This window comes from Phaenicophaeus curvirostris, chromosome 15, assembly GCF_032191515.1.
Source record: "Phaenicophaeus curvirostris isolate KB17595 chromosome 15, BPBGC_Pcur_1.0, whole genome shotgun sequence".
Classification (NCBI taxonomy): domain Eukaryota; kingdom Metazoa; phylum Chordata; class Aves; order Cuculiformes; family Cuculidae; genus Phaenicophaeus; species Phaenicophaeus curvirostris.
In genome coordinates, this window is record NC_091406.1 from 10,480,640 (window position 1) to 10,506,363 (window position 25,724).

At 42.7% G+C, this 25,724-nt stretch overlaps 3 protein-coding genes across 4 annotated transcripts in view; all 3 read right to left on the minus strand.

Moving 5' to 3' along the window:
* Positions 1 to 688: 688 nt before the first annotated feature.
* Positions 689 to 12,726, minus strand: ATP6V0E1 (ATPase H+ transporting V0 subunit e1). Its single transcript, XM_069868922.1, has 4 exons — positions 12,568 to 12,726; positions 10,670 to 10,717; positions 5,261 to 5,388; positions 689 to 2,436 (listed from the first exon to the last, which is right to left on the minus strand). The coding sequence occupies exons 1-3, from the start codon at positions 12,669 to 12,671 to the stop codon at positions 5,295 to 5,297; spliced, it is 246 nt and encodes an 81-aa protein (XP_069725023.1). The 5' UTR covers positions 12,672 to 12,726; the 3' UTR covers positions 689 to 2,436; positions 5,261 to 5,294.
* Positions 12,727 to 14,286: 1,560 nt separating this feature from the next.
* Positions 14,287 to 18,698, minus strand: RPL26L1 (ribosomal protein L26 like 1). Its single transcript, XM_069869250.1, has 4 exons — positions 18,638 to 18,698; positions 17,510 to 17,682; positions 16,333 to 16,473; positions 14,287 to 14,458 (listed from the first exon to the last, which is right to left on the minus strand). Exons 2-4 carry the CDS (start codon positions 17,675 to 17,677, stop codon positions 14,330 to 14,332), a joined length of 438 nt encoding a protein of 145 aa, XP_069725351.1. The 5' UTR covers positions 17,678 to 17,682; positions 18,638 to 18,698; the 3' UTR covers positions 14,287 to 14,329.
* Positions 18,699 to 22,554: 3,856 nt separating this feature from the next.
* The window catches only part of ERGIC1 (endoplasmic reticulum-golgi intermediate compartment 1), a 58,298-nt gene continuing 55,128 nt past the window's right edge, over positions 22,555 to 25,724 (minus strand). For both annotated transcript variants that reach the window (XM_069869248.1, XM_069869247.1), the window contains exon 10: positions 22,555 to 24,539. In XM_069869248.1, the coding sequence (XP_069725349.1) occupies positions 24,432 to 24,539 (108 nt within the window). In that variant the 3' untranslated portion in view covers positions 22,555 to 24,431. The remainder of the gene's footprint in view (positions 24,540 to 25,724) is intronic.

Genomic DNA, 25,724 nt, shown 5'->3' on the forward strand with positions numbered 1-25,724 from the left:
CTAAGCAATGTGAATAAAAGAAGTTAAAGGTGTTTGAATCTATGATACTATGAAATGACCCCAATCTTAAACACCAGCTCTACATGCTGACAACAATTACTACTTAAAAGTCTTCAAAACTTGACTATGGAGTTGGTTTCCTCAGCCTTCCTCACTTTCACCTTTCCCCAGAATACCAACGCAAGTACCAAGATCAGACTGTTCCCCTGCAAACCCAGCCTTTCCAGCCATTTCAATGACTAGCGAGCTTCTTTCATGTTTACTTCAGCACTTTGCGTTCTCTTCTGTTGTCAAAAAGCAAGAAGAAACTGTTGGAGGCTTTGGTACCTGCACTGTTTGTTAAACACCTGTGGCTGAATCCATCTGCTCTCATTTCCTGCAGCTATGCAGAAAAAAAAAAAAAAGTTATCCGAAGCAGTGTTAATTCCTGGCATGCGCAGAGCAGAGCATTCCCTAATCACGATGCAGCCAGTAAGGTCACACAGCATTCAGCAGAACAGAAACAAAACATTATTTTTCAGCTTCTTCTATCTGCTACCACATGGTATCTGCTTCAGAGAAAACATTCACCATTCCCACAAAGGTGCATCTCTTCATCTGGGAAGCACCTAAATACAAATACACCTATGCCTCATTTGTCTAGGCTTTGAGTAGCTCTTTATATTAAATTAACCAACAGTGAAACAGGCCATGTGAACTCTGTTTAATTCTTCCTGTACATTCTACAAGGAGTAATAGATTAGAACCTAAAAAAGAAAGCTTGTTGAAGAAAGTGGCAATACCAACATAGCAGTACAACTGCGTATCACAATGTTTTCTTTTTTGATGTCTCATTTTAGGGTGAACACCACAGGCAGATTGGTATTTAAAAAAACGTTACACATTCAAAATCGACAACAATATCCTGAAGCATTTCTGCCCCCTCCTCATATGATGTCAACATATCTTATCCTCCACACATTTCAAAAAAACCCCACAACCAAACAACAGCCTAAGCTTTTATAAGATCATTTGGTTTCCCATTTTTTTTTAGGGTCACGGACTATACAGCATTATGGTGCACAGCTACTTGTAAGTCAAAACACAATTCTCTGTAGTAGGTAACTTGAAAAGGAATCCACTGTTCTGGGCTCAGTCGCTATGCTTATTTTTATTAATGAACATGATTGTATTTCTATTGAAACCCACACTGTCCAGTTTTCAATTTTGTCATGATCTCAGAATCATAGGATGAGTATTTGCTGTCATTTTCAGGATCCATTCACTGAACAAGATAACAGTGCTATGCAAATGAAAAAGAGGAGAACAACTAATCACTCCATCATGTCTTTGTGCATAACAATAAAACAGTAAAGAGTAATTACAATTTATCTGGACATGATGTAAGGAGGTAAGAAAGTATATGTGAAGACTCCTGTGCATGCAGCAGCATTTATGTCCTTTGAAGCCACTCCTTAGCAAATGCCTTACTAGATTCATTCCCAACCCCACGGACTCTACCAGCATTGAGGAACTCCAACAATCTTTCACATCTAACCTACACTGTCATATGCTTTATCAGGTCTGCAACTCCACGTGCATGTGTCAAGTCAGTATAAAACTACTGTTATCTCTGCTGCTGAGTCCCCCTGGGATCAGAAAATGGAAAGGCCACGGCAAAGAGGCTCTCAAGCCAAGTATTCATTTCTTCCAGCAGACTTTTCAGCAATTTTAGATTAAAAAATTACTCCTATTTTAGAACTCCACAAGATGTCTTGATACAGGCATCAAGCACGCTCATCTCATCACACAGTATGACTTTATTACAGCTTTTCATACCAGGTAAGTCTCCTCAGCTCAACTCTAGCTAACTATTATCTGACAAGACCACAGTAAAACACATTGTAACAGTTAAACACGGCACAAGAACATTTTGTATAAAGCAGAGGATTAGTTTTATTTCCAGGCATGAGAAATTTAAGATTAAATTTCCCAAGAATACAACTAACTTTAAAAAATAAATGCCACTGACATGTGGCACCACTGTTTCTCCTCTCCTCATAGTTTCATTGCACCTATTTTTTTCAAGTGTATTTAAACAGAACAGGGGTGAGCAGCACAGCAACAGACAACCTAAGACCTGTAAAATATATACAGTGCTCTTAGTAAGTGAGTAAAATGAACAGGAAAGCTGACTATATAATCCATAAAAACTTTAGAAATATTCATTGGATCTGGAATTAACAGACAAAAATTTACAGTACCAAAGAGGAGTATAAACTGCATTAGGCAACCTGTTAAATGGTGTAGTAGGAAAAAAACAGAAGGCTCTGAACAAGCCATTCGAAGCACAGTCGAAAGGTTAAGGCATTAGTGCAGGCTTGGTATCCAACCAGCTATGTTAAGGGCATCTTTGGGTCAGTGAAGTTTTTCATCTGGAGGAAATATCTTCTTTACCTGCAAAGCAAGAGGCAACTTAATTATTCTTTTCCATGGAGATAATTTACTAATTGAAGACCGTTCCACAAATACATTGAGAAATGGTCAAGAACTGTAGATTATTCAACTCTATGGGGCTTCAAGAATAATCTCTACCTTCTTGCTTCCTTAGCAGTTTCATTTCTAAAGTTACTCCAAAGTAGTCTTAGTTACATTACAAGCTGGTAGAACCACCATTTTATTAGGAAGTTTTCAATGCTGTAACAGTATCCAGCCACCTGGACGACAGCCCTTGCACTTGAAGGGAGAAGGCTCGTGCTCCAAGAACACAGACTGTAAATTGACATAAGCGGCATTAGATCAAATTGCTTAAGACGCTACAGCCCATATTTACCACAATTAGAGACATTTACACACTGCCATTTGAGCCATTAACTCAATTATATAGGCAAGTCATCTGACACATCATAGTCACTTGAACTGGAGGGATACTGCCTGAAAAGAACGACCAAAGTTCTGTAATTTGGTGTAGGTCGATCAAATCAGCATCTGTAGAAGCTCCTCGCTAGAATGCAGTAGCCTTCCACATGCATTTTCAGCCTGTTCCGTTGGTCAAGTAAAATGGTTTCCTTAGATTATCCCCGTTTTTAAATAGTTGTCTCCACTCTTGGAGTTAGGATCCCATTCTCTTTAACTCTTTGCATTGTCCATACTAACCTGCCCAAACCTCAACTGAAAGAGAAGGGAAGCAGAAAAGAAAAGTACGGTACATGCACCTTGAGTGCTGGAAAAGCACATCTTTAAACCCCAAAATTAACTAGCTAAACAAGAAATGGCAGTTATATTTACAGGATTTCGCACAGAGCCAGACAGCTATATCACAACTCTTTCAGATGGAATCCAATTCACAGCTCCTGCCTAGTGAGACTAGGAGCCTGAGTGCCAAAGCACACAACAACAACAGACAGGACACTGCTGCCTGATCAATGTAGCCACCTCCTAGCCACTCAGCTCACTCAACACTACAGCAGTAATTCAAACAAGATTGTGGAGAATGGTATGTCCTTTAATAGACCATTTCTAGCAAGAACAAACACAATACTTAACTATGATATCTGAGAATTATTATATGCTCTTTCTTTTCTAAAGCATTTTTTCCCCATAAAGACAAGTACCTTAATTTTATTGCAATATCGAGCCAATGAAATCAGATATATCAAAGGTTAAAAGAAATTGCTTCATATAAAACAACAGTGTGCATGATATAGGTCTCATTCTCCATTACTATGTTTAAAAATGACAGCTCCTCACGTGAACTGTCTGGCCATCTGAGAACACATAAGTTCCCTTTTTCCTTGGTACAAATTTAACACCAGTCCTCTGGAAAATCCTTCACTGAAACAGAGAGGCAAAGCCCTGATTCTTCTAGCAGGCGTCTAGAATCCAAGAGTTTTATCTCATCTCCAGTTTGTCCCTGGTGGTTGCAACACTCAAACTGTCTATCAGTCCAAGGGAAGCCTAATTTTTATATTCAAGGTATCTATCTGTTTCAATTTCAGATCCCAGCAACTGAACTATCCTATGAGATTCAGGCATCTGTGTATGCCCACTATCAGAACACAATGGTCTCTGTTTTAGCTAACTAATTACATGTTAACATATGAGCAGTGAAAATGCACCTAGGAAATACAGCCTGACTGACTCAGCTAATTACAGGCCTCCACTTGAAGCAGGGCCAAGTTTACCTTTAGCTTTTGCTTGCTGCTTAAAAGAGAAGCTACAGATACACATACACACACCACAGTCTGACAACACCGCAGTTCAGATGAAGCCTGCTTTGAAGCAGTGGAGCTTTGCTTCGGGGTAAATGTTCAGGATGCTTTACAGACAGCATTTAACTGAGCTATAACATCAGCTATCATCTGTCTGCTGCTACTGGAGTTCTGTAAAGAGAAGTTGAAGTAGTAATAGCAAGGGAATAGGTGGTTAAACCTAAAAGGACAAAAAACAAAACCCAAAAAAACCCCAGGTAAAAGCCCAAGCACGTCAGTTACCAGCATAAAATCTAAAATAATGGGTACTTCTTTCCACCATTATCCTTTATTTGAACCTTCAACTCCAAATATGGCTGTTCTAGAGAAACCTCAAGTCATCATGGTACTTCTTAGTAAAAGACACCGTATTTTTGCAGGTCATGTCAGAAAGTGGTTCTGAGAACTGCAACAGCAACATTCCAGCAGCACTATCCGGATAACAACCACCAGGTTCATCCACAATTAAAGTTGCACACAGTCTGTTATTAACATCAAGCTTACAGATTAATGACTTAGATTTTTTTTTTTTTTAGTGCTCTACACTGACTGGAGATAAGGAACCATTCTAATTGCAGGTCTCGCTCAGACCTTCCAGATGAATGAGGGTAACTACGTTGCCCTGGAAATCAGGATGGGTCTTGGATGAAATGCTAGTAGGTTTGAAGAGAGGTTTAACAATTGTTAGGTTAGTAAATCCACGTCTATGAGCTATTAAAAGACATCCCAGTCTGAACAAGTTTTTTTTTGGTGGGAAGAAATGTACTGTTCTCCTTACAAACCCCTGCTTACTGAACACAGCACCACATGACACGATAGCAGAGAAAAATAACTATACAAGAATTCAGTTCAAGCTTTTCATGGTAGCCAGTCAAGATTAACATCTTAAACACGTTTTGTTGTAGCCTATAGAAAGATAAGAGTTCTCCTGCAAGACAGCTAGCAATTCTGAACATGTTGCTTACACTACTTCTCAATCTTTCCTGAAGCTTTAGCATACCAAATTTATTAATAAATCTGATCATACTCACCTAGTCAATAAATTGCAGCAGAGGACGGAGATCCTTAAGGCCAGTGGGATTTAAGATACCAGATTGTTTCATTGCTTAACTGCGGCCCAAAGAGAGGGTTGAGTTGAGCAAGAATCGCAATCAGCCAACTGAAAGACAACCCCCCCCAACCCAAGAAAGAGAACATCAGCCATATTACAAAGCTTTGGATAACAGAAAGGCTCATCCGAAGCACAAGGACTATCAGCGAAGAGACAATTTTGGGGAAGGTCTAGTATCAAATCAAAGTTCTACTCAAGCTCATACAGAGACTAGATACCAGCAATGAAGTTTGGTATGGAATCATTTCACAACTGAAACAAACTGTCCCGTTCAATTTGAGACAAAAACAACTAACAGCATTTCTTTCGTACTTTTCCTTTGATGGGAAAGTGTTTTCAGACATATGAAATTCAGGTATTTGTGGGCTTACAAGAGAAATATAGGAGAGAGAAACCTTTTCTCAGTGAAACATGCTCTCTCTTATTTGCTCTTATTTTCAGTGTATGACAACTTTCCTTTGCAGACATGGTATATTTTCATCAAGACTAAATAAAAGTGAATTTAGAGCTGGCACAGAGGTTCAAGAAACAGGGACCTGAAGCAAAAGGGCACAATGCTACAGGAACACACACAAAAATTAAAACAAACCAAAACAAAATAACCACAACTACGAAACCCATATGACAACAAACCCTACATCATCAGCAACAGCAGCCTTGTCATCAGAGCAGTTACTAACACTGCAGAAGACATAGCTAGAACAGAGAACAAGAGGAATGTAGTTTGTGGAAAATATCCAGGAAAGCTAAATAGAAATAAATATTCCACTGTTAAAAGCTATATTTACTTTATAAATATTGTAAGATTCAGAAAAAGAATGGATGCTTCCATGGATTTAAATCTATGTTAAATGCTAACTATATAAACAAATTTAGTGAACACACTGGCTCATCTGTCTGCTATTTCTAGAATGCTTTGTAAGGAGGAGAAAAAGCAGAGCAGCTTTGTAATGGGAGCTGCCACAAATGTATCAGAGTGCTTCGGCAGTCATGGAAAATTCCACACAAACCTTAATGCTTTGACCAGCAAACGAAGTGCAGGTTGGCTGCAAAATGGCTACAACAGCCAGGGCAAAAGATGTGGGCAAAACCACATCAATCCTCTTAAAATTTACAAACATTTATTTTCAATGCCTTCAGTTTTGCACAAAGTAGGTAGGACTACAGCTAAAACAACACTGAGCCTGCAACAGTCTATTAATTTTGCAAGCACTGAAACGCATAGCAGGCTCCACAAAATAATTAAAACATCAGCAAGACACTACCAAGCAGAGCCAATAACCTTTAGGTTAACATGTTTGTACTTTACTATCCAAAGCAATGACAACAATGTATTTTTTAAACCCCCTAATAATTTCATTAAATTCACTTAAAAGAAAATCAAATTAGGTCTTAAAGATACCATAGAATTTATTTGCAAGGGTTAATTTTCAGATACAAGAGTCAGATAGAAGGGGTGCCACAGCACTGTACCATCTGCCTTTAGCATCCTGAGCTAACAAAAGTGGGAGGAGGGCAAGAACACTAAAAGCCTGTTAAAGCACATTATTCTCTTTCTGAGTGTACAGAAGGAAGGAACCCTATGCACAAATATCTCACCTCTCTATGCTTCCTAAGTTCTGACACAGCATGGCTGTGAATTAAATGAGCTGGAAGCACATTTAAAATATTGACGTGTCCCAGCCATATAACCACGCTTCAGGCAAGCACTGTGCAGTTTTCAAAAGCTATTTGTTAGGACCATGCTGGATACCTAAGCTCAGAGCCACAGTGGCATTATAGGTCAATAGTATATTCCTCCTCCCTGCTCTGCTAGGGCCTAATAGTTTAAAGCAGTAGCTAGGCACCGAGCTCTACGACTCCCTTGCATTTAAGATAAGTCACGAAAAAGCTTTTCCCACGTTTTGTTTAAGCAGTGCTGCTTTATACAAAATTCTATCATGACAACGCAAAGCAAAACGTGGCACTCGATTAAAACAAAACAAGCCACTCTATCCAACCTGTAATGTTCTGGAGTTGCTAAAATCAGGTATGGCATTCGAGCCACCCACAAGTCCTTACATTCTATCAGATACCAGTTGCAACAGTCAGTGCCAATTTCCTTGTCTGAGCTGGGTAATTAAAGTCCCTTATGTTCTGCTAGAAAGATTCCTTTAAAAGGTCTTTCTACCATAACTGCCATCTGTCTCTGCTGCATATTACAAATTAAGGTCCTGCTGTCTCTGTTTAAATGTCAGTTTGGGCAAACTTCTTTTAACCCTTTTAGAATCAGTAGCAAATAATATAAGTTTTCAAGCATCCTGCCCTCTGTTAAGAGAATATCAGGGTACTGTTTCAGGAACAGCTTTCTAAACAGCAAAATAGATTTAAACTTTGACTGTACTGTACCACACGGTGTAACCTATAATTTCTGCAGCGGTACCTCCTTCTACTTTGCCTTACATTTTATCACATTCCTGAGGCTCGGACACTCACCCTCAAAAGGCTGCTCAGTGCAGTATCTGCACACAAATTATGCACCTACGCATGCAAAAATTCTCCATGGAACAACCAAATTAACACCATGTGATCAATATCGTTGATCAAAATGATCGCTGTTAAATCTAAATACAGAACAAACAGCTCTAAGTTGAAATGGGATTTACTTTAAATCTAGGTAGCACAAATTCAGTCTTATGCAAATCAATTAAGTGGTGTTTAATATTAAAGACAAGAACTTGCTTTTTCCCTGTTTTCAACTAGCAATGTAACTCGAAGAGTTTAGAAGTATGTCTCGCAGAGATCTAAACAACTCTAAGAAGTAGGTAACAGCACCAGCTGCCTACTAAGGACACACAGATACAGGTGGCCTTTCCTGGGACAACACAACAAGGTATTTTAACCCTAACATATCCAGTGAATAATCCTCAAAAAACATTATTTCAGGCTTCCTGCAAGACTCTTTCTTTAGTCACTGAAATTAAGATCTGAAATATTTTCAATGCCTACCCCAAAAAAGGAAAAGGATATAGAAAGAACAGACTTGCACACTTTTGAATAAAATGGAGCAAAGAGAGGTTGGACCACATGATCCTTCCAGACCCTTTCCAACCAGGGCTGTTCTATAATTCAATACAGAATTCATGGGGGGGGGTGGGGGGGGGGAAGCTCCAGAAAAAAAAAAGCCCATGTGGCGAGGCAAATTGTGTCTTGGAACATGAGGAGAATAATCTGCTTTTTTGTTGTATTCTGGCAAGCAGATGCTACATTTGTTATTTATGTGGCTGGGTATAATTACTGATGGTTTAAAATATAGTAAGAATTTGCTGCTTCTCCTGTTTTTCAAGGTATAATTGGAGAAATCCAAAGGTAATAACAGAAAACAAGTTATAACCTACAAGATCAGGAAAGGACGCCCTCACTGGACATGCAAGAACAGATGATAAATCACGTTCATGACGCTAGATCTACAATAGGTCTGTTTCAGCACAAAAAAAATTAAAATCACTAAACTTATAAGTACAATTCCACTGCACATCTGAGAAGTTCACAGCATTCCGACAAAGTTAAAAAATTCTACAATTACATTCCACATCATAATTCAGAGGATTCTGCAGATGCTATGTGGCCTCGACTTCAAGGAAGCCATCCTTCTTCAAACAATAAAGAAAACAAACCCTAAGCTTCAAGGATTTTAGAAAAGTAGGACATTGCTTCTGTTAAAATGTAGAGTAGGAAGAACTTAAGCGAGAACTTTAAACAAAACAAATCCCAAAGCGCGCACACACACACACACACATACACACACATTTACCCAGTGAAAATGAGCAACCAGTTGCCCTTTCTTAGCCAAGCATTTGAGACCTACCACGAGACTGGGCTGCTACATACTTTATGTGCAGGCAAGAAGGCCTTTGTAGCACTGCAACTCTTACATTTCAATCCCAAATTCAGGCTGTTGGCACTACAAAGCTCTTCTCACATTTCTACATCTGCTCAGCAAAACTTTAAACCAAACTGTCATAAACACAAAACACAGAACCAAGCTTGCTGCACTTTTACAACTATCCAGAAGAAGGATTTCTTAAGATGTCACTTGTCAAATACTCTGAATAATAATAAAAAAAAATAAAAAAATAAAGAAATTAAAAGGCCTCAGCTGTAGGAAAGCCAAATATGCCATTACCAAGCTGGATCAAACCTGCATAAGCCTGTCTCACAGGCCAGTCCTACACGGAACCAACAGGTTCCTGGAACACGCAACACTGACAGCATGGCCTTCAGCTGCCAGGTCTTAAGAATGAGTCTTGAGATCATAGATGCATTTCTCTAAATATTCACGCTGAGCTCCTTAGAGGAGCATAAATTATGCCTAAATGCTTCAGGAAAGTAAAAATACTACCCTGGTTCAAGTGGAACTCCGAATAATGCCCTTATTACAAGTTAAGCCTAAATATCTAACCAGACTTTTACTGATTTACTCTCCATAACAAATTATTCCCAAACACCTTTCAAAGTCATTTCTGCATAGCACTTTCTTTGACAAGGTCAGCCTCAACAGTCTTTAAAAGAGAGACTGGGAATACAATAACCATGCTTTCTCTTGCAGAGTCCAGCAACAGCTGGCTTACCTCTCCACAAAACACAAACATGGTATGAGGCATTCCTCAAGAAGTCATGTTGTTATTTCTACTAATCCTCTTACAGAAAAAAAGGCAGCCTCAAAACAGACTGTGCATTTTAAAAAGAATGGTCTTAATATATCACGTATACACCAATCATAATGTAACGTGTTTGTCAAAAAATTATGTAATATTTAAAAAAAACCCCACATGTATAACATTTTCCACCCACTGCTTCACCAGATTTTGAGAATATATTCAATCAAACCAAGTAAAGCAAAACTCATCAGGAGGTTTAAATTAGTATCACCTTATAAATAAATGTAAGAGTATGAAGAATGAAAAAGGCAAAAGTCATTGCTGTTCTGTGAATCAGAAAAATTTTAGCATTGACGAACTGCCATCATACTTGTGAGGAAATAAGCCAGTGAACTGGAAAGGAGCAAGGTCAAGTCAATGCCGAGCACTGTTCAACAGTTTTGTGCCAGAAGGCAAGAGGAATTCAGGTTTGTTTTAATTCAGTACGCATCAGCAGGAAAGTTTCCTTCAGCAGGCTGATGGTCTTTAGAACTAAGAATTCTAAGAGCTGTCAAAGATTACTATGTATCTAGACCTCTGTGACACATTTGAAAAGCTTCTCTCTAAATGCCTTGAAGATATAAAAAACAAACTTTTGATTCCATCAGAACTGTGCTCTGATTGAGAGTCAAAACGTTATTTATACTTACAATAGGTAGCAGCAAACAGCACATGTCACCAGCATTGTGTTGATAACACTGCAAAAAGGAAGGAGATAAACAGCTGATTAGGTGTCACATTATGACTGACCACAAGATACAATGGAAAAAAAACCACCCAGCAAACAAGAACAAGTTCAGCTTTGATCATATGGAAGATGACTCAGCATGAGTGTTCTAACTTCCTCCAGCTGGGTAAGGTGCAGAGCCACAGCTAGGACTCTGAAAAAGAACCAAAAGAGCTCTGGCAACCAGAGCTATGCAGCTGTATTTAGCAAAAACAACTCAGAAAAGGAGCAAAACCTTATGCAGTCAGTGTCCTTGCTCCATTTCACAGTCACTTCTACCAGCAAGTAGTAAACTACTGAAGCTGGATGTTCTAATACTCTTAATAACAGTAAACAATAAACATTTTCTCCATCTGCAAAATTCTGCTTAGAGAAAATTTCAACACCAAAATATACAGTTTAATCTTATATCATGAATGAGGGTTTTGCAATTTGAAGATAAAACAAAATCTCAAAGCCAATCAAAATTATCTGCAGGATAAGATTCTCCTTTCTTGCTGAAAGAAGTGTGACAGAAACCATAGTGAAGCCGAAAAGAAGCAAGAAGCTCTTGAAACTGAAAATGGTAAACCTGCAGCTACAGACACACACAATTTTGAAATGGGAGGAAGGAAATGAGATTGTCTAACAGCCAGTGATCTAGACAGCTCATCGAACTTAACAGCAAAGTAGAAGGTTTTTCTTTTTTTTCTTTTAATTATAAAAAGGGATTTCCCTCTGCATATTTCTCCCCACTCAAACGGACTGACAAAAATTCATCCTATGATCATAACTTCCAACCTTTCTATGACCTTGACAGAACTCAGCATTGTTCATCTATCAATACACAGTAACCTTGTCAACACGAATGCTACAAAGCTAACACAGCCTGCTCTAAGCTTCAGGCCCTGCTCCTTTCCCAGGAGCCCCAGAGTCATTGTTTGGAATACTAACTTACACAACGTGAATTCTTTGGTCACTTAAAGCCTGCATCAACTTGTTTTATTAGAAAACAAACAATCCTACTCAGAAGCAGGTTTTGAGCAGAGTGTTCTTTAGTTTTTTTTTGTTGTTTTTATAGGAGAAAGCGTTAACAGACTACACAGCATCACTATAGATGTACTATAGCATCAAAACACAGTAGTGCTCCATCTATACCTATTACACAGTTACATTTCGGAATAACAACAGAACATCTGTTGGTGATCCACATACTTTAAGGACACACCTGGAAGACATATTTCCAAGGTATTTCCGAGGACAGGCAAGTTTTCCAGCACAAAACACACTGCAGGCTTGAAACCGAGTCAGTAAATATCAGAGCTAAAAAGAACTTGAGGAAAATCCCTTCCAAATTTAGACAAAAAACTAAGAGAAAAGACAGTCGGTACCTGTGGAGTAGAAGGGATGTCAGAGAGAGGAAGAGAGATTAAGAAGTCATTATCTCCTAGGGAAAAGAGAAAGAGAAAAACTTGTCTGTTTTTCTAACGCGAGCAGATAGGGTCACTGCAGGAAAAACGTCCCTGCTGGGCGTTTCGTGCCGAGGCCACCGCAGCTGCGCACGTTTAAGCACAGACCGGAGCTCCACTGCAGCTCATTTTCCAGTCTCAGCCCGAGCGAGACCGGAGGGCGCCGGGATGAGCCAGAAGGCGTCAAGTAAGGACAGAAAAGGGCCGCTGTGGCTCAAACGCCCCCCGAGCTCACAACAGGGCGTTTGCAGGGCTCGAGGCGAACCCCGGGACGGGCCCCGCAGGCCTCACCCGCGCCGAGGAGCCCGCGGGGCTCGGCCTGGCGAGGGGACTGGGATCCCGGGGCCTCCTCCCCGCCGCCCCCGCCACTCACCCGCGGTTGGGGCCCTTGGGAACGAGCCACGGCAGGACGCCGCCGACCATGCCCCAGAAAACGCTCATGACGATGATGGGCACCGCCAGGCCACCGTACGCCATGGCCGCGCGCGGCGGGACTGCCCGAGCCGAGCGGCGCCGCCCCGCGCCGGCCTCACCGCCGCGCCAGGCCCCGCCCCGCGCCAATCAGCGGCTACTACGTCATCTCTGCGCGCCACCGAGCCGGCGCGAGGCCCCGCCCCTGTCAGCGCTCGTTACGTCATCGTCGCGCGTCCGGCACCGCCCCGCGGGCTCTGACCCCCCCGGCCCCGCCCCGGAAACCAGCGGAGCGCGGGCAGCGCAGCGGCACGGCCGGAGGGGGAGGATCACGGACCTTGGAGCGCACCCGGTTCCAACCCCCCGCCTTGGGCAGGGGCACCTCCCAGCAGATCAGGCTGCCCAAGGTCCCTCCGACCCGGCCCTGCACACCTCCAGGCATGGGGCAGCCACCACTGCTGTGGGTAACCTGGGCCAAGGCCTCCCCACCTTCACAGGAAAACATTTTTTCCCTAATATCTAATCTAAATCTCACCTTTTTCAGCTTAAACCCATCACCCCTCCTCCTATCCCTGCTCTCCCTGATAACCTGCCCTCCCCAGCTTTCCTGGAGCCCCTTTCAGCGATGGAAGGTGCTCTAAGGTCTCCAAAGCTGAAGCCTTCTTCAGGCTGAACAACCCCAACTCCCTGTGTGTGTCCTCCTAGGGGAAGTGCTCCAGCCCTCGGATCATCTTTGCAGCCTCCTCTGTTTTTCCTGTAACAGATCCAGGTTCTTCCTGTGCTGAGGACTCCAGAACTGACTGCAGGGCACCAGGTGAGGTCTCACAAAAGCAGAATAGAGGGGCAGAATCCGAATCCCCTCCCCTCAAACCGCTGGGGGAGCCGCCTGTGCGCATGCAAGAAGTGTGTAGGGGAGAAACCACTGAACCCACAGAAAACCACCAACTCTTAAGACATCTGCTCCAGCACCTTCATAGGAATATTTAGGGATGAGTTCAGGAGTGCAAGTGTCCTTCTTCTCGTCTCTATGCATCTTATTCCTGGACTGCACTGCTGTCCAGGCAGGAGCTGGAATTCTCTCCTTCTGTATCAGCAGTTAGAGGGCATTCACCAAGCCAGAAATTCATTTCATAGCAGGGCTGTTTTCAATGCGCTGCAGCAGCTCTCAATCATATAGATAGAAAACTCCCATTTACTGAGAAGTTCATCCAAACCAGCACCGAAACTGCCTTGGCCTCCCGCCTGACACCTTCAACCAGAGAGCTCCACTTCATGAAGCAACCCCCACCCTCAACTTAAGACCCCTAGACATCACACAGCAAGTTCAGCACTGTTTGGGCACAACGCACCCGGTGAACCTCTAAAACTGTCTATTTACTGTCAAATACATCGTATAGTTGAAAAAGAATGTAATTTTACAGGATTAGGGAGATTCATGGCCAGAAACGGCAAACCTCAAATACCTGATAAAATATTCACTGCATACAGTGCAGAGAATTACTGTGTTCAATTAAGGCCTTTAAGTCTTTAGTTTTCTTTGAAGTAAAACAGGTATTAAAAGCATTTTAATTTAGTGGAAGTACTTTTTACATAGCCAACATCAAAACATGAGAATGAATATTTAAGGACTAACCAGACACACCATACCAAGACTTTCCAAAGGAGAAGCCACAATGATAGGTTTCTTTTTAGCAGTTCTTTAATGGTATCAAGTAGAAAACCATCTATTCTTGCATCTTTTCGATTGTTTCTTCTTTGTACTTGCCCTTCTCCTTGCCAACCTGGCGAGATTTGGCTTTACGCTCCAGGATCTTTTTGCGATCTTTGTCCAGTTTTAGCCTAGTGATCACCACCTGGAGAAAAGACCAAGAGTTTAGTGTCTCTTCAGTGTTGAAGTACAGCAGCCTGACAGAACTAAGGTAACAGGAAGATTACCACTGACAAACTGTAATAAACCACTCAAGTTTTACTTCCTAATTTGGTTTGAGATTCTGCATTGCCTTCTGTATTTCAAAATACGGAGTACTTTCTGTATTTCAAAATACTGAGCTATATTAATTTTTCCCACTACATTCAGGGAATACAACAAGCAGTACAGAACCACAACGTTTGGGCAAACTGAAGAGCAGCTAAATTTCTATCCATTTACATAATAGAACAATTACTTTGAAGTATATCTAATTCTCACTATGCTACTCAAACATGATGGATACTACATTCCTCTAAACTCAGCATACAGCCGAGTCTTCTTCAGCACAAAGGAAAGTAACAGATAATTATTTTAGTTTCTCCCTGTTTTATGCAGTGCTACCTACACTTCAGAACAGTGGAAAATCATGCTGCTGCTGGCCATTATCCTATCACTGCTGTTTGGCTTGGAACAGCCAATACATCTGGCTAAATTATAGGCAACTGTAAAAATTCATGTACCCTAGTGACACCTGAAAGAACACACCTGTTACTGAGGCACCATGCAGTGGTCAGGCAGTTATCAGCTCTTATTAACGTGGGCACATAAAGGTAATCTTCACAGACCATTTGCTACCAGAGCTCTAATAGCACTTACTATCAAAGCAGCAACAAACTGAAGCTAGATTTTCAGTGGCCTTTAGCGCTCTTTGTGCCCTCAGAACTTGCCAAGAAATAAATGCTTTCATGTTACTGAAAGGAGTATTTTAACACAATCAAATCCTAGGAAAAATAAAGAGGCTGCAGCAGGGCTGCACACTCCTGCTCAGCTCAATCACACATTCAGGTCTGTCTTAACTGTAACTAATTCCTACCTCTTTGCCTAGGAGAGGCAAAAACAGTTCATCCACCCCACTGCAAGTTTGCAGGAAACAAAACACCTTCCTTTTGCACTATCAACCTTTATGCAAAGCTTTTTTCTCTCTAATTAGGAGCCAGACCTTGACAACTTTCACAGAAATAAAGAGCCAGCACAAACCTCAATTTCTTTCACTGCTGTTTACCCGACAAGTAGTTTGTGCACAGGTTCCATTGCAATGTCACCTTGTTCCTCAAATGTTATTACTGCATACAAACCATTATGCTGCTTGGGAACAATTCTGCTCCCCCTCTGTTGAACTTACCAACCCTTTAGATCAGAAAACCTGTTACAACTGGATTTCCTTCATCAGCACTCCAGCATGTGAGCCCACGTAGCAAGGTTGAAGCAGACTAATTTCATCTGCTTCAAACCAGGCTTTGGCTTGTTGTTCTGTTTAGTGTGAAATGTTATGACCTAAACAGGCTTTGCCTGGATTTCATGAACTCTAAACATTTTAACAGGCTAAAACCAGATTCAGATAAATTTCATTCACAACAGCCCAAAACAACAAATCACGATTCTGAGCATCTACATAAACATTCGTAATTTAAACAGTGGAAATGCCACAGAGCAAAGATGGATTTTTTCCAAACTACCTATTTTGTTCTTCAAAAACACCAAGTTTGGCAGAGCAGTATTTTAGCAAGACTCCAAATTCTCTAGCAGCTTCTCCATCAAGTAAGGTCTGGAAACAATGAGTTGTTCTTGGTTTCACCTGTGGCTTCTCTGCTACCACAACACTCTAACATTTCCTTGTTTATTAACCCCTGCAATGCTGTAGTATCTCAATCCATTATTCCATATGCCATACAACGTTCTACTTATGCCAGCAGCAGGATCTTCATCTGCCAACAGCAAGACCTCCCCACACATTTCAGATCTCGCTTTGTGCTGTACCTTGCTGGGGTGGATTCCCACGTGGACAGTTGTGCCATTTGCCTTCTCACGTTGAACACGTTCAATGTAGATCACATACTTTTTCCTGTACACCTGGACCACCTTGCCAATCTGCTGTCCTTTGTAGTGACCCCGGACAACCTAAGCACCAACACAAGAAGCGCATTGTCACATACTTCAAAATCAGCCCTTCAACCACTGGAAGGCTTTAAGAAACACCACTTAATTGCCCCAACAGGAAACCAGAATTGCACAGGTTTAAATATCAACTCTGCTCTTTGTATACACATGGTAGAAAGACATCAATTACCAGACAATTTCAGTGATCACCAAAATGGAAAATATAACGGATCAGAACCATACTTTTCCTTCATTTTCTCTACAGTAAACCCTAATGAAGGAACTCCGAATCTTTTCAGTCAGAAGAATAATGGTCAACTTCAATAGTTTTTAATCCATTTTTCAATTATCACTGCAGTTTAAATAAAAAAAAAAAGCCACTTAACTCCGGTTCATTTCTAAACAGATCTTTCAAGTATCACAAGTAGTAAACCGTCTATAAAAAAGAAAGGAAACAATCCTCTGCTTTTGTGTTTTGTTGTTAAAAGCCTTCAATCCAGCTTGATATTCAATGTTTATAACCTGAGTGCAGAAGAGTGACTGGCGTTCTTGTGTTCCTTATGGGTGCCAGGAGGATGGCGCCAGACTCTTTTCAGTGGTGCCCAGCAACAGGACAAGGGGCAAAGGGCACAAACTGGAACACAAGAAGTTCCACCTAAACATGAGGAAAACTTCTTTACTGTGAGGTTGATGGAGCGCTGGAACAGGCTGCCCAGGGAGGGTGTGGAGTCTCCTTCTCTGGAAATATTAAAAACCTGCCTAGACACGTTCCTGTTCAACCTGCTCGAGGTGACCCTGCTTCAGCAGGGAGCTTGGACCTGATGATCTCCAGAAGTTCCCTCCAACCATTCAATGATTCTGTATTTTCCTTCTCACCAATGCGATCTCAAGAAATCTCTACAGGCCAAGTATATGACTACATTAATTTGTACTATTTTTGCAGGACGCGTTGCATTTGCCCAGCCCTTCCATTCTCCACAGGCTATACACGAAAAGCAGAGCACAGACAGAAGGTCACACATGACAGTGCAACCTGAAACACAAACAATGCAGATACCTGGACTTCATCATCCTTTCGAATGGGCATAGAGCGGACATTGTATTTCTGTCGCAACTCCTTAGAGAGCGGGGAGGACATTATTTTTCTTCGAATGTGAGAAGGTGCATTGAAGTGTCGTTTGCGGTTCTTGCTTCGGTCTGACGTCACAAATGGATTGAACTTCATTTTGGCTGTAAAAACGAAAACAATAGTTTAGGAGAGCTTCATAACTCACATGCGCTGCTCTCTATCATCTACCCACACAAAGTACACCAAGATGTAAAAAAGCAATTTAAACGACTTTTTAAGCCCACTCCCAGTTTATACACCTTTACAAACTGGATTTCAAGCATATTTTAAAACTCTTCCCCAAATGATAACAACCTTGTGATTGACAGATATGCTGCACATGTGCACATCAGCACATTCTTCTAATCCAAAGTTCACTGATGGCAGAAATCAGGACACTTGGCCTGACTGGACTTAATTTTGCACTGCAGCAGGCACTACTTTATTAGGTGACCCTATATTTTGGACACGGAGAAACTTGATGCTCCTGTTGCTTAAGTCTCCCCTGGCCGAGGCTGCTCAGGGAGGTAGTTGAGTCACCTTCCCTAGAGGTGCTTAGAAGACAGGTGGATGAGGTGCTGAGGTTTAGTGACTGATGTGAATGGTTGGACTCGATGACCCTGTGGGTCCTTTCCAAGCTAGTGATTCTGTGATTTTGTGATTCCACTAAAGCATCATACCAGGCCGGTGCATGCAATTAGTTTGTAACTCCAGGATACCTTTGGTCTTTCCTGAATCTCAACAGCTGCGCGGATCGCCCGTCCCCGCACAACGGCGCCTTGGGCCCCTCCAAGAACGCTTTTGCTCAGCTCCGCCACCTCCCACCCCCGCCGGCCCGGGCCGGGCCCGCTGCGAACCGTCGTCCCGCGGGATCCGCCCAGCGATCCATCCCGCACCCCGGCCCGCAGCCCGCGCACCCGCGGCCGGGCCTCCCCCGCTCCCCCCGCGGCAGCGAGCGGCCCCTCCGGCGCGAGGAGGGCTCACCCCGCACCGCCCCACCGGGTTCCCCGCAGGGGCCCCGCCGCCCCGGCGCAGGATGGCGGCGGATGGGGCCGGGCCGGGCCGCGCCGCCCTTACCCGCTGCTGCCGCCGCGACGGACGCCCGGAAAGAGGAACCCGACCCGCTTCCGCTTCCGCAGGAGCCGCCGCGATCTCGCGAGATCTCGCGCGCCCCCTGGCGGCCGGCGGCCTCGGCAGCAGCGGGCGCCGCCTGGGAGCGGCCGGAGCGCCCTTCTCCCGCTGCTCCCCCGGGATCCCCCTCCCGGCACCCAGCCAGGCATCCCCGTTATAATTGAGTTAACAACAAAGTCCAAACGTGGGTCAATTTACTATTTATTTAGATAGGAAAGCAAAAGCAGCGCTGGGCGGCCGGGGAGTCGCAGCTCCACCAAGGCTCACAAAGTTAGGTGAGCTGAGCCACCCCTTTTATCCCCCCCAGGTTCGTTTTGCATCTTTGGAGATGCCCCCCCCTTCCTCTAGGGTACATGCAATCTCCATATGGCCAGACAATAAATCAGCTAAGTTTACAGAGTTGTCTCAGTTCAGCAGTCTTCAAGGTTGCAGTCCTGTTTCTCATCAAACAGTTCCTAACTCCCCTTCCTCCCTTTCTCCTTATCTCTGGGCCATTTGTTCCTTTCTCGCACAGCGCCGCCTTCTTTGAGCTGGCTAATCCACATCTGCTGAGGCCCGAGGTGTTTTGTTGCTTTTGACTCTTGCTTCAGGAGGTTTCAGAAGGCTTGGCTGTAAATTCAGTATATACTATCTATATACAAAACGTATATGGTCATGGTAACCTTTAGCTTTTAATTAAGATCGTATTGTGGCTTCGTCTTTCTTACCAAACAAGATGTTCCTGTGCTTTGAAACAGAAAGATCGCTGCTCGTTTAGTTGGCTTGATCAGCAAATTACTTTCTGTTACTCATTACACCCCCAGCTACCGACTGTGCATCATCCTCTGGTACCCACCCAGCACCTCCCTGGCCACCCCCTGGTACCCACCCAGGCATCGCTCCCAGGTTCCCCCTGGGGCATCATCCTCCGGTACCCAAGCGGCTCTCACCCCCTGTCCCTGCCATCATCCCCCCCATTTCCCTCTTGGACACCCCCCGGCACTTACCCGTGTGGCCCCACTTCTGTTCCTGCATCCCCTCCTGCCCAAAGTCAGAGCAACTACTTCTCTGCAAATCCATCCCCTCCCAGCACATGGATGAAAAGAGAAGGCCCCAGCCTTCTCCCTCCTGCCCAGCTCACAAAGCCCACATTTCTCAGTCTAAAGACAGACAGCTCTCCAGGGGCTTCTACCAAGTTCTGATTCCTCAACCGAGACCCTCCTCCCATATCTACATCTACAGCACCTGCATTCCCACCTCTGTAAACTAACTTACCTGCACAAACCGCTTGCCTTTCAGGTAGATTTGCAGCTACGACATTTTTTCAGGGCACGAATTTATCCTCAAGGAAAACTATTTATGACAGAAGGTGTGGGTGGTAGAAATGAACCAGTCGCTGGGGTTGAGAAGAAGCACGGACACTCAGCTGCGTTTTGGTTTGGAAAGGCAGGCTGAAAAACTTTCTGGACTGCTGAGCTGCAGCGGGCTGAGTTGGACAAACACCTTTCCCAGTGCCTTTTCTCATCTTTTACACAGAGTAAGGAACCTTCAAGACCACCCTGTCACTTCTGAAATCTCTGTTCCAATCTGTACTTGGGGTTGATTGGAAGTGGGTAGGATCTCTTCCTTCACAAAGACGTGCAGCAGACACCAACGTAAGTAAGCAGTACCAGCACTTAAAAGGAATTGGTTTCTTAATACAGTGCGGATACGAACTGCCCAAATTCACTGTTGTAACCTTTTATGATTTAATCTTTAGTAATTGCCTCAACACTTATTACTAAATATTTGATGAAGCAAGGCTAAAAGGAAATTAAAGGAGGGGATGTGCAAAAAAAGCGTTACTTTATACATGAAGTGGCATGGTGACTGAAGCCAAAGCCAGCAAGTTCCAAGCACAGTCCACTCACCTCTCATTAAAACAGGGGGGTTAGGACACTTGGTACTGTTCAAAACCAAGCACTGAACGTCCAGATATGACTCAGTGCTGATTACAAAAGAGCCTCGTGTTAACTTTCTACACAGTGACCTGGCTTACAGTCATTTCATTGTGTGATAACGCTTAGTTCACTGAAATAATAACTAAAACAAAAGAAAAAAGACCTTTTAGATTGATTTTGCAATAGTAGTGCAACAAGAAGCCAATCAAAACACGACAAGTTTTATTTTTAATTATAGAACTAAAAAGGCTAATATTTTATTAAAATAAGATTGCAAATTAAAAGAGAAATGCCAGAACTCTTTAATAATCTCCACTCTAAAAAATGCAAGAGACTTGTGCTTTAAACATTGCCATAACATGCTACAAGACTACGTCCTCCCTCCCCTGTCCCTTTGCTTCTTCCAAGGACTATTGAGAAATGCCTCATTCACATATTTCATTTTTAATGACTGTTCCAAAGCAGATACTCATCAAAGTCATTTCCAGCCCAAACACTTTGTGTATCACACAAATAAAAAACAAATTCAAATGAGAAATCAGAAATTAACCACAGACATTACCACCCACACTGCAGATTTCACTTTTTATAGAGCAGTGGTTGAATGGTATTTGACATATCAGAATATACATTCACAAATGCCTATCTTCCAACTTTTTCTTACCCCACTTCCATATTTTTTTTTAATTCTTCAGCAGTCCACATACTGCCTGGAAGAGACCTAAGCACAGCGTTCCCTAGGGCTAAAAATTTTAACTTCACCATTGCAAAGCATCCTACCCCACAACTTCTCACCATACCATGGAGCACAGCTTTAGAGGGACTTACTTAAACTGGAATATATTCAAGTTCTAAATATTTTACTGCCTACAGCGATGTCTGCCTTGGAAAACCACAAAAAATTCTCTCAAAATACTGATGTGAAAGAGGAAAGTCAGGAATATGCACACCTACAATCAATGGTTTTCCTTCCACTACGGCTTGAAATTATTTTTGCCTGCATTGATGTCTAAAAGCACAGCTAAGCTCATTTTTTCTTTGTGTTTGAAAATAAAAGCGGTATCGATTGAGGCATGTATGCACAGGGCAGGACTACTCGAACGGTAACTCCCTTGCCTTCACATTTGGAGAGATGAAGAGCAGATTCTTCTGTAAACACGTGATGCAGCATCATGACACAATGAAGCCAGCCACAGCTGAAGGACAAACTCGCCACAACTCACAGCAGACCCAGAAGGTAGCCTTGGCTTGGCAGCACTCAAAGGCTTAGAGCTGGTTTAGAGAACTAAGGTGCGGACTGTTTCTTCAGCAGTTTTGCCAGAACTTGAGTACAATTTGGTTTCCACATCTAGCAAAAAAATGTGATTTATTAGGTTGTTGCAGTGGACGTTTTGGCAGAGACAGCAGGCACGCTGAAGTGTGCATTTGTTATTTCCATAAAAAGCCAAGCAATTTCCCTGGTGTGATTTAGAGAACTGGCCTGGGCTGCACAGAAGGCAGCGTTTAATTCGGACAGAGGATGGGGAGAAGGGCAGAAATAACACGCCAGGGGACGCAAGGAATCTGCAACCAGCTTTGCTTATTTGTGCCAAAGAAATTATAACAGGGAAGAAATTTCAGAAAAGTAACAGTACAACCCACTGTGCTGCAGAGATCTTCCCTTGCACAGCTCAGGAAAAAGATGCACTGCTAAGATATTAAAAATTACATCCTTGTAATTCATGGCATTCACAAGCTGTGAGCAAAGACACAACAAATTCCAGTGGAAAAACTAGGACATTTTTGTTTGAAGCTTCAGCTGGTCACAGCGGATTAGAAGAAATCCTTCGGCCAGCAAAAGAAGCAATTGCAATGGAAAATCCCAGCTCCCGCAGGGCAGCCACCGCCATCCAGCGGGTACTGCTCCCAGGCACACGGACACGCATTGAAATGAAGACAAGCATCTCATTTTCAAGTTGATTTTTGTAAATGGAAAAAAATGTATAAAATCTACATTAACAGATACAGGAAGTTACACAATCCAGTTTACACCTAAGGTAATCGCAATCAGTCCATCATAAGAACAGGGAAAAAATTCCGATGCTGTAATTTCTCCGAAGTCACTACAGGGCAGAGGACGGCAGGGGGAGGGTGGTTGGCAGCTTCTTTTTGGTGTGTCGATAAAACTGGCTACCTTCCCTACTTCCAAAGCAATGAGAGATTTTCTACAGACAAGTATTAGGAATACTTTTGAAATGCATCTGACTCTAGCATTAACACTGAATATTCAACTACTCATTTTCTTATAGTATAATGTTTGAATACTTTTGCCTCCAGGAAATGGCAGCGGGCAGTAGATAGCGTCCACGAGAAATCCTGCACCTGTCTTAGAATTTACAGCATTGATTCAGTTAAAAGATTTTTAATTTATGATTTTTATCCATCCTAGAACAATTAAAATTTGTATATCCTTAGCTCAGACATTTAAAAAGCATGCAGAGACTGTTACTACTCAAGGAACATTTAGGAGGCTATGGAAAACGCGCTGGTGGGTATCAGTCTAATTTTAGTGAACTCATGTCTGGCATTACATGCAAGCCATACCTGGCAGCAGTTTTCCCCTCACGCCTCCATTGATTGAAGGACCCGGAATGCCTGGGCGTGGAAGCTCAGGTACCATTTTAAGGAATAAAACAAACCAACTACTAGCAGGGTCCAATTTTTGGGAATGCCTGCCCTGCTCCTGCTGTACCTGTTGGTGAACAGTGTCAGTCTAGGGCTCAGAAAAGATGCCTGACTAGATTTTAAAGGAAAAAGGGGGCACCTTAAACCCTGAACAGACTTCCCATGTTTGACAGGTGGATTTGATATCCACACACAAAGCAGGACAGTAAGCTGTGCTCATCATCCACCCAGATGTTTTTCTGAACACATAGAATATACAACTCCTTTTCAAAATAACAACAGCAGTAATAACAAAGCAGAAGTGCAGAATCCAGACTGCTGGGTGGTTTGTTTTTAAAAAGCATAACGAAAACCTAATGCTGTAAAGACAACTATTCCCTTTCAAAGCAAAGGCCACATAAAACTGTGTTGCTCAGTTTGGTTTTTACTTCTTGCCACCTGTAAACACAAGACTGGATACTCAGTTTCTGGGAAGAAATGAAACCACTTTTACATCCAGAGTAAAAGAAAGGCCCTCCGCTGCCTGGGTCATGGATTACCCAGGAAAAGGTAGCTGTGGGAAGGCTTCCTCTTCTAATTTGCTCATTTCATTAGAAAGGTCATATCTGAACAAAAGAGCTTTCAATAAAAGCACAAAACATTTCTTGATGTTATTTCTGCCCTCTGTCTCTACAGTTTGCTACAGGGACTAACACTTTCCATTCGTCATCAACAGATACATCACCTTTTTGGCACCGTGGGTGGAATTTCTTCCTAACATATAATTTTGCCTTATACAAAAGTCGATTGTCTGATCATGTGCCACAAGACAGCTCAGCTCTTTACAATCTACTACCTAGTTTGTACACTGCCATAGGAACCTTCCAGGGAACAAGCTGCCATCCTTAGCTCTGACAGTGTAATTCATTTATGACATTTCAACCTTTCTTTCTCGGGGGAGAGAATCGAAATCCACACCCTGATTCCATTGATTTTTCACTCTCAGAGCTCTGAAATGCATGGAGATTTCTTTGATTTGTTGAAGATGTCTTCACTGAACAGCCCGATTAGAGAAAAACTTACTGATTCAATCAAATAGAAAATAAAGACAAAAACAGGTAGTGGTAGATTTCTTAATCTTTCCTCCTGTCCTTGAAGACTAGGGTAGAGTTTTGCCACTACTGCATTTTTCCCAGCTGGATCTTCTTCCAGGCCTCTGATGCTGTGAAAATGCAGGAGTCGAGGATCCCAGCTACTGTAAATGTTCCTCCAATGATAGCACATATCTGAAATGTAAAGAGAGGAAACAGGTTTGTCAGTGATGAGGGAAGCTTTTACGCAGCGTGAAACTGTGGAGAAGGATATTTTTGCCTACTGCTAGAGTATTTTTTGGAAGCACAGTGAGAACGGGGTAACAGTACTGGGGATGTAACTGCATGACAGTTATTCAGGAAAACCACTCCGACCAGCGGAATAACTTAGTGTATCCTCAACTCTTCACAGCCTGAGCCAATCGTAGATCCTAGCTCCTAGGAGCCCACAGCATGAATGATGCTCCTTTCAGGGCTAAACTCCACCTAACAAAGCTTTCTAGAAGATCTGTTTTGCTTATATCTCCCTACTACTGTTTTCTATTATAAATACCATGACCTTGTAGCCTTTTCCCTGTTTCACAAGACGCAGCATTTGCAAACAGGCAAAAACCACTTAAATAGGATGTAAAGGACAGTGACTAACAGAGAAATCAAGCTACCAGTGACACCTGCAGCTAAGCCTGTCTAACACTTTCCATTACAAGGGCTGTTTACTAAAGCACTGCCAACTTTACTCTTTGTGGACCAAACATTTCCATGCAAGATGTCTTGGGTTGAATTACTTAAACACCAGTAAAAACACATAATCATTTTCAAGAACAGTGTTAGGGAAAAAATTAACCTCCTGATTAGCCTAATAGCCTACTTCAAGTTCTCAAACACTAGAAAAATGCACAAGTATTCTGACATGTCAAACCAAAAGCACCTTATCTCGGAGCACCCAAAATCCGGGGGTGCCTGTTAGGGATTTTGCAACACTCTGCTTCACAGAATAACTAGGTTGAAAAAGACCCATCGGATCATTGAGTCCAACCATTCCTATCAATCACTAAACCATGCCCCTCAGCGCCTTGTCCACCCGTCCTTTAAACACCTCCAGGGAAGGTGAATCAACCACCTCCCTGGGCAGCCTGTTCCAATTCAATTCCTTATCTATGAAACCGGGGAAATGTCAAACTTGCCTCTCAGGGAAACTGTGATGGAAAACACCTTTGAAGCGTTCAGTACCGTGACAATAGCTGCCCCAGTCTCCTTGTGGAAACACATGACTTGTCCTCAGGACTAGGTTGATAGCAACAAGGCAACAGTTAAATACCATAGGATGGAAAGAAACGCTGCTGACAGGGGTGCCATCCCACCCCACGCACTGCATAAGGC